This window comes from Coregonus lavaretus (assembly GCF_964263955.1).
Source record: "Coregonus lavaretus genome assembly, chromosome: 10".
Taxonomy (NCBI): Eukaryota; Metazoa; Chordata; class Actinopteri; order Salmoniformes; family Salmonidae; genus Coregonus; species Coregonus lavaretus.
Window position 1 is genome coordinate 55,172,759 of NC_139997.1, and position 11,986 is coordinate 55,184,744.

An 11,986-nucleotide genomic window follows, 5' to 3' on the forward strand; every position below is an offset into this window, starting at 1 on the left:
TTGATTAAGTGTGTGGACAGGTGTCTTTTATACAGGTAACGAGTTCAAACAGGTGCAGTTAATACAGGTAATGAGTGGAGAACAGGAGGGCTTCTTAAAGAAAAAGGAACAGGTCTGTGAGAGCCGGAATTCTAACTGGTTAGTAGGTGATCAAATACTTATGTCATGCAATGAAATGCAAGTTAATTACTTAAAAATCATACAATGTGATTTTCTGGATTTTTGTTTTAGATTCCGTCTCTCACAGTTGAAGTGTACATATGATAAAAATTACAGACCTCTACATGCTTTGTTAGTAGGAAAACATGCAAAATCGGCAGTGTATCAAATACTTGTTCTCCCCACTGTATATATATACAGTGGGGAAAAAAACTATTTAGTCAGCCACCAATTGTGCAAGTTCTCCCACTTAAAAAGATGAGAGAGGCCTGTACATTTCATTATAGGTACACGTCAACTATGACAGACAAATTGAGCATTTTTTTCCCAGAAAATCACATTGTAGGATTTTTAATGAATTTATTTGCAAATTATGGTGGAAAATAAGTATTTGGTCACCTACAAACAAGCAAGATTTCTGGCTCTCACAGACCTGTAACTTCTTCTTTAAGAGGCTCCTCTGTCCTCCACTCGTTACCTGTATTAATGGCACCTGTTTGAACTTGTTATCAGTATAAAAGACACCTGTCCACAACCTCAAACAGTCACACTCCAAACTCCACTATGGCCAAGACCAAAGAGCTGTCAAAGGACACCAGAAACAAAATTGTAGACCTGCACCAGGCTGGGAAGACTGAATATGCAATAGGTAAGCAGCTTGGTTTGAAGAAATCAACTGTGGGAGCAATTATTAGGAAATGGAAGACATACAAGACCACTGATAATCTCCCTCGATCTGGGGCTCCATGCAAGATCTCACCCCGTGGGGTCAAAATGATCACAAGAACGGTGAGCAAAAATCCCAGAACCACACGGGGGGACCTAGTGAATGACCTGCAGAGAGCTGGGACCAAAGTAACAAAGCCTACCATCAGTAACACACTACGCCGCCAGGGACTCAAATCCTGCAGTGCCAGACGTGTCCCCCTGCTTAAGCCAGTACATGTCCAGGCCCGTCTGAAGTTTGCTAGAGTGCATTTGGATGATCCAGAAGAGGATTGGGAGATGGTCATATGGTCAGATGAAACCAAAATAGAACTTTTTGGTAAAAACTCAACTTGTCGTGTTTGGAGGACAAAGAATGCTGACTTGCATCCAAAGAACACCATACCTACTGTGAAGCATGGGGGTGGAAAAATCATGCTTTGGGGCTGTTTTTCTGCAAAGGGACCAGGACGACTGATCCGTGTAAAGGAAAGAATGAATGGGGCCATGTATCGTGAGATTTTGAGTGAAAACCTCCTTCCATCAGCAAGGGCATTGAAGATGAAACGTGGCTGGGTCTTTCAGCATGACAATGATCCCAAACACACCGCCCGGGCAACGAAGGAGTGGCTTCGTAAGAAGCATTTCAAGGTCATGGAGTGGCCTAGCCAGTCTCCAGATCTCAACCCCATAGAAAATCTTTGGAGGGAGTTGAAAGTCCGTGTTGCCCAGCGACAGCCCCAAAACATCACTGCTCTAGAGGAGATCTGCATGGAGGAATGGGCCAAAATACCAGCAACAATGTGTGAAAACATTGTGAAGACTTACAGAAAACGTTTGACCTGTGTCATTGCCAACAAAGGGTATATAACAAAGTATTGAGAAACTTTTGTTATTGACCAAATACTTATTTTCCACCATAAGTTGCAAATAAATTCATTAAAAATCCTACAATGTGATTTTCTGGATTTTTTATTCTCATTTTGTCTTTCATAGTTGACGTGTACCTATGATGAAAATTACAGGCCTCTCTCATCTTTTTAAGTGGGAGAACTTGCACAATTGGTGGCTGACTAAATACTTTTTTTCCCCACTGTATATATATATTGTATGTATATGTGATGGGATGTATAGACAATATGGACACTATATGGATAATATTGCCCTCCTGTAGCTCAGTTGGTAGAGCATGGCGCTTGCAACGCAATGATTGTGGGTTTGTTTCCCACGGGGGGCCAGTATGAAAAATTTATGCACTCACTAATTGTAAGTTGCTCTGGATAAGAGCGTCTGCTAAATGACTAAAATGTAAATGTAGAATATGTAGTATATCTGAATAATAGTATATGTACAGAAGTAGTTAAATAGGATAGGCCTTGACTAGAATACAGTATATACATATGAAGTGGGTAAAACAGTATGTAAACATTCTTAAAGTGACCAGTGTTCCATGACTAGTGGTGCATTAGGCAGACCGCACCACCCTCTGGAGAACCCTATATTGATAAATGTAACCTTGTCAAAATCAAATCAAATGTTATTTGTCACATGCGCCGAATACAACAGGTGTAGACCTCTTACAGTGAAATGCTTACTTACAAGCCCTTAACCAACAATGCAGTTTTAAGAAAGAATCACAAAAAAAATATAAAATAATACGAAAAGTAAAGTAACAAATAATTAAAGAGCAGCAGTAAAAATAACAATAGCGAGCCTATATACAGGGGGTACCGGTACAGAGTCAATGTGCGGGGGCACCGGTTAGTCGAGGTAATTGGGGTAATATGTAAGTAGAGTTATTAAAGTGACTATGCATAGATAATAAACAGAGAGTAGTAGTAGCAGCAGCATAAAATAGGGGGGGGGGGGGGGGGGGGGGGCAATGCAAATAGTCTGGGTAGCCATTTGATTAGATGTTCAGGAGTCTTATGGATTGGGGGTAGAAACTGTTTAGAAGCCTCTTGGACCTAGACTTGGCGCTCCAGTAACGCTTGACGTGCGGTAGCAGAGAGAACAGTCTATGACTAGGGTGGCTGGAGTCTTTGACAATTTTTAGGGCCTTCCTCTGACACCGCCTGGTATAGAGGTCCTGGATGGCAGGAAGCTTGGCCCCAGGGATGTACTGGGCCGTACGCACTACCCTCTGTAGTGCCTTGCGGTCGGAGGCCGAGCAGTTGCAATACCAGGCAGTGATGCAACCAGTCAGGATGCTCTCGATGGTGCAGCTGTAGAACCTTTTGAGGATCTGAGGACCCATGCCAAATCTTTTCAGTCTCCTTAGGGGGAATAGGTGCCCTCTTCACGACTGTCTTGGTGTGCTTGGACCATGTTAGTTTGTTGGTGATGTGGACACCAAGGAACTTGAAGCTCTCAACCTGCTCCACTACAGCCCCGTCGATGAGAATGGGGGCGTGCTCGGTCCTCTTCTTTTTCCTGTAGTCAACAATCAGCTCCTTTGTCTTGATCACGTTGAGGGAGAGGTTGTTGTCCTGGCACCACACGGCCAGGTCTCTAACCTCCTCCCTATAGGCTGTCTCGCCGTTGTCGGTGATCAGGCCTACCACTGTTGTGTCATCGGCAAACTTAATGATGGTGTTGGAGTCGTGCCTGGCCATGCAGTCATGAGTGAACAGGGAGTACAGGAGGGGACTGAGCACGCACCCCTGAGGGGCCCCCGTGTTGAGGATCAGCGTGGCGGATGTGTTGTTACCTGTTTCTGGTATAATGGTGTTGATGTGAGCCATGACCAGCCTTTCAAAGCACTTCATGGCTACAGACGTGAGTGCTACGGGTCGGTTGTCATTTAGGCAGGTTACCTTAGTGTTCTTGGGCACAGGGACTATGGTGGTCTGCTTGAAAAATGATGGTATTACAGACTCAGACAGGGAGAGTCAGTGAAGACACTTGCCAGTTGGTCAGCGCATGCTCAGAGTACATGTCCTGGTAATCCGTCTGGCCCTGTGGCCTTGGGAATGTTGACCTGTTTAAAGGTCTTACTCACATCGGCTACGGAGAGCATGATCACACAGTCATCCGGAACAGCTGATGCTCTCATGCATGTTTCAGTGTTACTTGCCTCGAAGCGAGGCGGCAGGTATCTTAATGGTTAAGAGCGTTGTGCCAGTAACCGAAAGGTCGCTGGTTCTAATCCCTGAGCCGACTAGGTGAAAAATCTGTTGATGTGTCCTTGAGCAAGGCACTTAACCCTAATTGCTCATGTAAGTCGCTCTGGATAAGGGCGTCTGCTAAATGACAAAAATAATAATAATAATAATTTCACTTGTCTGGTAGGCTTGTGTCACTGGGCAGCTCGCGGCTGTGCTTCCCTTTGTAGTCTGTAATAGTTTGCAAGCCCTGCCACATCTGACGAGCATCAGAGCCGGTGTAGTACGATTCGATCTTAGTCCTGTAATGACACTTTGCCTGTTTCATGGTTCGTTGGAGGGCATAGCGGAAGTTCTTATAAGTGTCTGGGTTAGAGTCCCGCTCCTTGAAAGTGGCAGCTCTACCCTTTAGCTCAGTTCGGATGTTGCCTGTAATCCATGGCTTCTGGTTGGGGTATGTACGTACGGTCACTGTGGGGATGACGTCATCGATGCTCTTATTGATGAAGCCAGTGACTGATGTGGTGTATTCCTCAATGCCATTGGAAGAATCCCGGGAACATATTCCAGTCTGTGCTAGCAAAATAGTCCTGTAGCTTAGCATCTGCTTCATCTGACCACTTCTTTATTGACCGAGTCACTGGTGTTCCTGCTTTAGTTTTTTCTTGTAAGCAGGAATCAGGAGGATGGAATTATGGTCAGATTTTCCAAATGGAGGGCGAGGGAGAGCTTTGTACGCATCTCTGTGTGTGGAGTAAAGGTGGTCTAGAGTTGTTTTCCCTCTGGTTGCACATTTAACATGCTGGTAGAAATGAGGTAAAACTGATTTAAGTTTCCCTGCATTAAAGTCCCCGGCTACTAGGAGCGCCGTCTCTGGATGAGCGTTTTCCTGTTTGCTTATGGCCGTATACAGTTCATTGAGTGCGGTCTTAGCGCCAGCATCGGTTTGTGGTGGTAAATAGACAGCTACGAAGAATACAGATGAAAACTATCTTGGTAGATAGTATGGTCTACAGCTTATCATGAGATACTCTACCTCAGGCGAGCAAAACCTTGAGACTTCCTTAGATATCGTGCACCAGCTGTTGTTTACAAATATACATATACCGCCACCCCTTGTCTTACCAGAGGCTGCTGTTCTATCCTGCCGATACAGTGTATAACCCGCCAGTTGTATGTTATTCATGTCATCGTTCAGCCACGACTCGGTGAGATATTACCGTTTTTAATGTCCCGTTGGTAGGATATTCGTGCCTGTAGTTCGTCCATTTTATTATCAAGTGATTGTAAATTGGCCGATAGTATCGAAGGCAGATTAGCCACTCGTCGCCGGCTCCTTACCAAGCACCCGATCTCCTGCCGCGATATCTCATTTTCGTTCTACTGCGAATGACGGGAATGAGGGCCCTGTTGGGTGTCTGGAGCAAATCCGTCCGACTCATAAAATAAAAATTATTCGTCCAGTTCAAGGTGAGTAATCGCTGTTCTGATATCCAAAAGCTATTTTCGGTCATAAGAGAAGGTAGCTGCAACATTATGTACAAAATAAGTTACAAACAATGCGAAAAAACACACAAAATAGCACGGTTGGTTAAGAGTACATAAAACGGCAGCCATCCCCTCCGGCGCCATCTCACTATACGGTTATCAAAACATCACGCCAGGGTAAGCCTACACGAAACACAGGCCTTATTTCAAGTGTTTCTAAAATCCCATATAGGAAAAATGAATGGTGGAAAAACGATTGGAACCATTTCCCTGTGTGACCGCTAGGTTGTATGGTTATTATGACTCATACTGTGGTACTCTATATCATCTGTTTCCTCAAACAGGATAATGGAAATGATCTGGTCATACTCACTGTCATCAGCATATTTGGTAGTTTTTAGGCATAACTGTGTGTAACCATGAAAATATAATACAGTTCCTTCCCTTTGTAAACCAAAACTAAAGGTGAAACTAGCTAAGTAAATACTACATCTCCCAAGACGCAATGTGCCTCTTCCCGCAAGGTAACATCTTTTTTTCAATATCCCGTACAGTAGGTGGCGGCAATACACCAATAGGTGTAGTCTACCATAAAATCTTAAAGAAGAAGAAGAAGAACTAACGCGAGAGACTTCCTACTGCTGGCAGGAGCAGTGGAATATACATATTAAGGGAAGGCATTTATTTCAAGTACAGAGGAAAGTCGGGGAGGGGAGGACGGCAGGAAAGGACAGAAGAGGGTCCCCTGTAGCTCAGTTGGTAGAGCATGGCACTTGCAACGCCAGGTTTGTGGGTTCGTTTCCCACCGGGGGCCAGTATGAAAAATGTATGCACTCACTAACTGCAAGTCGCTCTGGATAAGAGCGTCTGCTAAATTACATAAATGTAAATGTCAGAGAGGAGGCTATATTTACAAGATTAAGGATGGGACACAGCCAGTTAAATAAGACACTAACCGTGATAGGAAAGCATCCATCAGGAAAATGTGATTATTGTCAGGAAATAGAGACTGTGGAGCATGCATTGCTACAGTGTGGGCAGTATCAGAGGGAAAGAGAGAGGATGAGATTACGTATGAGGGAGAAGGGTATACAGGAAATTAGTTTAAAGAGTATATTGAGTAGAACGTCATTAGATATAGTATCACATATTTTGTTGTCTTTTTTTAAGAGAAACTGGGTTGGCAGGTAGGATTTCGTTTATCCGTCTCTGGCCCACACTCCAGTACGGTAGGTGGCGGTAATGCACCATAACGTTGGACGCTAACCACCGATAAACCCCACTGAAGAAGAAGAAGACTTCCTACTGCAAAGCATTTTGGTACACTTCCAAATCATTCTGCTATGTTGTAGCTAGTTAGCGAGTAATTTAGCTAGGTTTTAGAGCCACAAGCAGTTATTTTGTGTCCTTTCTTGAAATTATATCGATAGTGCTACACTTCTATATGTACAAAACTCATTGACGGGCTGAAATTCAACAAACATCGGTATGGCGGAGGGTGCCGGTAACGCATTGAATCTTCCCTCCGGAGATCCGCAGCTCATCGGGCTCATCGTCGAACATCTCAAGAACCGAGGCCTGTTCGACGAGTTCCGCAGAGACTGCCTGGCAGATGTGGATACAAAGGTAGCTATCTAGCTTTCAACTTTTTCTGACTAGCTATCAACGTTCCTTTAAGCCTGCTAGTTAGCTAACGTTAGCTAGCAAACTAGTTCATTCTTTATTTTTGTCCCAACTTGTTGTTTTTAGCTTAACTAACTAGCTAGCCAGCTGTTGGAAATGTTGCAGCTATTGATCAATGGTTAACGTAAATGATGTGCTTCTGTCATTGTTGTCATCATCAGCCTGCCTACCAGAATCTGCGACAGAAAGTTGACAACTTCGTCTCCACTCATTTGAACACTCAAGACTGGAACCCATCAATCAACAAAAATCAAGTGCGAAATGTGCTAAGACAAAGCGTCGTGCAGTGAGTAGTTACTTCATATATGATTGTAGTTCTGCTTGTAAATGTCTAATGCATTGTAATTGTTGACAGTACACATAACAATTAAATCACTTTTTTCTCTCAAGCCAAAGACAGCGCAATCTGCACATGAATGGTTAAACTCATGTCCCCAGTCTGGATTGCAATAGGTGCAATCAGGTATTCCCGCTGATGCCAGTATATGTGACAGTCAATGTATTGTCTCTGTGGTGTGTCAGGTCAGGCATGCTGGAGTCCGGAGTGGACAGAATCATCACCCAGGTGGTGGATCCCAAGCTGAATCACACTTTCAGGCCCCACATTGAGGATGCCATTCACGACTTCCTGTCTGCTGAGAAGAAGGAGGATGATCCATCCAACACTCCATCAGAGACAGAACAGCAAGAGGCTCCAAGCCACACTGGACCCAAAACACCATGAGGTCAGTGTGTCACACCTGTGGTCAAGAGTGCGGAAATCAACATAAAACATACAAATTATGGGAAAATCTAGGGGTATTGAACTATAATCCTTCAGAATGTTTCAGGTTTTCAGTTTGTCATTTCTCCTTTTACTTCAGGTGCAGAGAAACGTCTTCTGCGAAAGGTAGACTTTTCTAGAGCTCCATCAGGCTGGACAAGGAACTCCAACTTCAAAAACTACTGTGGAGGAATCATGGCGCAAGGGCTTTGTAAGAGGTTTTCACAACTCTTAGTCGTTCTTCATGTGGAGAAACCAAGCCATGGATTTGAGCTGTCAATGCTGGACATGCGTACCAAGTCACAGGAGGAATCGTGCAAATGACACTTTGTGTAGCTAGCACAATGGGTTAAATATGCCATCTATTACTTCCAGATAAAATTGTACAAATTGCTCTGATTTAAATTACATTTGTGGTTATTGAATTAAAAATAGAATGGTCACTTATTTCTTAAAAGCCAGAAGTAGCCATTGTTCGTAATGTTTGCTAACTATTTTTTTTCCCTCAGTGTTTTGCCACTTTTTTTGTGAATTTTGTAAATAAATGTTTTCAACAAATTCATTATTTGGTAGAAATGTTTACACTGCCCTGTCATTTTTAAACTGGGTCAATAGAAAATGTGCTGTACTGGCCATGTTAAGAGTTCATTGCTGAGTTAGCCTAGATTAAATGATCCATACCTCTGCTACATTTGCCTATATTCTTATTGGATTAGAAGGATCTCAGCATTATTATCCAATTTTGATCCATCCAGAGCACAATCAGTGAGATCTCTTGAGGGGAGGGAGGTGCAATGTGTTCCTTATTGAGAACACAGTCCTGGGCAAAACCTTAGCCATAAAAGGGTGCTACAGTCTTTGCCAATTTGAGACTTAACATCTGGAGTACAACCCAGGTTAGGAAACTAGCTCCCAGTGGGGATCCAACAGGCTGCCTCTGACAGGGTTTTTGCCATTCCTCTGGGCAGGCAGGATGCAAGGTGAGTGCCTGGGGGCACGGCATGTTGCTGTGTCTCCACATCCATGCTATATTTATCTTGCTAACGTCAGCCGTGTAGGAGAGGCTTAGCTCAAGGGCCCTAAAATGCAGCCCCCAGGAAGGGGGATGAGGGGCTCTGGATGAGCTGTGCAGTGTTCCCACCTGGCTGGGACAAAGGTTAAATTGTCAGAGCTGCCCAGATAGAAGCAGCTCTATCTTTCACCACCTCACCTTTGAGGACGTGCAGACTAGCAGGCCCGCTGTGCTGCATTACTGAGAACTGGCAAGCCTTTCTGCTCTCTTGTTTTTATTTTTATTTTTTTTAATTATAAGAGACCTCCACACACCCGACACAACATAATTGGTTTTCCTCACTCTCCTGGTCTTTTTTTTTTAGGGGTTAGATCAGCTTAATATTGCAGATAGATTGTAACTTCCATCAATGTAATTGTCTGCATCACATCCAATCCCCCATGTTTATATATATATATATACATACAGTGGGGAAAAAAAGTATTTAGTCAGCCACCAATTGTGCAAGTTCTCCCACTTAAAAAGATGAGAGGCCTGTAATTTTCATCATAGGTACACGTCAACTATGACAGACAAATTGAGAAAAAAAAATCCAGAAAATCACATTGTAGGATTTATTATGAATTTATTTGCAAATTATGGTGGAAAATAAGTATTTGGTCAATAACAAAAGTTTTGTCAATACTTTGTTATATACCCTTTGTTGGCAATGACACAGGTCAAACGTTTTCTGTAAGTCTTCACAAGGTTTTCACACACTGTTGCTGGTATTTTGGCCCATTCCTCCATGCAGATCTCCTCTAGAGCAGTGATGTTTTGGGGCTGTCGCTGGGCAACACAGACTTTCAACTCCCTCCAAAGATTTTCTATGGGGTTGAGATCTGGAGACTGGCTAGGCCACTCCAGGACCTTGAAATGCTTCTTACGAAGCCACTCCTTCATTGCCCGGGCGGTGTGTTTGGGATCATTGTCATGCTGAAAGACCCAGCCACGTTTCATCTTCAATGCCCTTGCTGATGGAAGGAGGTTTTCACTCAAAATCTCACGATACATGGCCCCATTCATTCTTTCCTTTACACGGATCAGTCGTCCTGGTCCCTTTGCAGAAAAACAGCCCCAAAGCATGATGTTTCCACCCCCATGCTTCACAGTAGGTATGGTGTTCTTTGGATGCAACTCAGCATTCTTTGTCCTCCAAACACGACGAGTTGAGTTTTTACCAAAAAGTTATATTTTGGTTTCATCTGACCATATGACATTCTCCCAATCCTCTTCTGGATCATCCAAATGCACTCTAGCAAACTTCAGACGGGCCTGGACATGTACTGGCTTAAGCAGGGGGACACGTCTGGCACTGCAGGATTTGAGTCCCTGGCGGCGTAGTGTGTTACTGATGGTAGGCTTTGTTACTTTGGTCCCAGCTCTCTGCAGGTCATTCACTAGGTCCCCCCGTGTGGTTCTGGGATTTTTGCTCACCGTTCTTGTGATCATTTTGACCCCACGGGGTGAGATCTTGCGTGGAGCCCCAGATCGAGGGAGATTATCAGTGGTCTTGTATGTCTTCCATTTCCTAATAATTGCTCCCACAGTTGATTTCTTCAAACCAAGCTGCTTACCTATTGCAGATTCAGTCTTCCCAGCCTGGTGCAGGTCTACAATTTTGTTTCTGGTGTCCTTTGACAGCTCTTTGGTCTTGGCCATAGTGGAGTTTGGAGTGTGACTGTTTGAGGTTGTGGACAGGTGTCTTTTATACTGATAACAAGTTCAAACAGGTGCCATTAATACAGGTAACGAGTGGAGGACAGAGGAGCCTCTTAAAGAAGAAGTTACAGGTCTGTGAGAGCCAGAAATCTTGCTTGTTTCTAGGTGACCAAATACTTATTTTCCACCATAATTTGAAAATAAATTCATAATAAATCCTACAATGTGATTTTCTGGATTTTTTTTTCTCAATTTGTCTGTCATAGTTGACGTGTACCTATGATGAAAATTACAGGCCTCTCTCATCTTTTTAAGTGGGAGAACTTGCACAATTGGTGGCTGACTAAATACTTTTTTTCCCCACTGTACATACACATACATATCCTTTAAAAAATATATATTCCCCTTTATTACTTTCCAACCCCACCACCCTTTCCCTAATTGGAGTAAACTAGTGAACAACAATGCTTAGGCCTCTACTTCCAGCTTATACATACTATATAAATTTTATGGACACAATCAATTTTACAATAATTATATTTTGTTTGTTTTTTCTCCTGAACTACTTCTACTCTCAACCTCTCCGATCATTTTCATGATGTCCATCCGGTTTGCTTCTATATGCCATATATTTCTAACTGTGCTCTTTCACAAAAGCAAAACCTTCTTTTTTTCTTCTTTTTTTTTTGGTTAAGAAAATGTGTTTTTTTGTCAATTAGTATATTGGAGTTTAACCACAATATTTGTTGCATTATTTGTTCTGTCGTTTCTGGAGGATTAAATTGAAATTGCAACCAACTTTCTATGGCTTGTTTTAAAAATAGTGATATTTGGGAAATGATTTCCTTTTCAAATAACTGAAAGTGAGAGGTTGTAATCTGAATAAAGGGAAAAAGGCCATTCTTGAACATTGGGTGAGACAAACTTACTAATTTGCTAGAGAACCAGTTCGGATTTAAGTATAACTTTTGTATGACTGAAGCTTTTAGTGATAGGTCTAATGCTTTAATATTTAATAATTTCTGTCCTCCAAATTCATATTCATTATATAAATGGGCCCGTTTAATTTTGTCTGGCTTGCCGTTCCAAATAAAATTGAATATGTTTTTCTCATATAATTTAAAAAACTGTTCGCTAGGTGTAGGCAAGACCATAAGCAAATAGGTAAACTAGGATAATACTAAAGAGTTAATCAGGGTGATTTTTCCACAAATTGACAAGTATTTACCTTTCCATGGTAGCAAGATCTTATCTATTTTTGCTAAATTCCTATTAAAATTTATTGGAGTGAGATCATTTATTTCCTTTGGGATATGTATTCCAAGTATATCCACATCACCATCAGACCATTTTATTGGTAAACTACATGGT

The 11,986-nt window shown here is 42.6% G+C and overlaps 1 protein-coding gene across 1 annotated transcript; it reads left to right on the forward strand.

Moving 5' to 3' along the window:
* Positions 1–6,737: 6,737 nt before the first annotated feature.
* On the forward strand, positions 6,738–8,464 carry LOC311136724 (biorientation of chromosomes in cell division protein 1-like). The gene is made up of 4 exons (XM_084170985.1): positions 6,738–7,082; positions 7,301–7,425; positions 7,662–7,864; positions 8,003–8,464. Exons 1-3 carry the CDS (start codon positions 6,945–6,947, stop codon positions 7,861–7,863), a joined length of 465 nt encoding a protein of 154 aa, XP_084027111.1. The 5' UTR covers positions 6,738–6,944; the 3' UTR covers position 7,864; positions 8,003–8,464.
* The last annotated feature ends 3,522 nt before the right edge of the window (positions 8,465–11,986 follow it).

Excerpts from the sequence above, each read along its gene's own strand:
- LOC311136724 (XM_084170985.1), top strand. The coding sequence starts at position 6,945 with ATGGCGGAGGGTGCCGGTAACGCATTGAATCTTCCCTCCGGAGATCCG. Across the intron at positions 7,083-7,300 it reads TGGCAGATGTGGATACAAAG|CCTGCCTACCAGAATCTGCG; the intron begins GTAGCTATCTAG and ends TGTCATCATCAG. Across the intron at positions 7,426-7,661 it reads CTAAGACAAAGCGTCGTGCA|GTCAGGCATGCTGGAGTCCG; the intron begins GTGAGTAGTTAC and ends GTGGTGTGTCAG.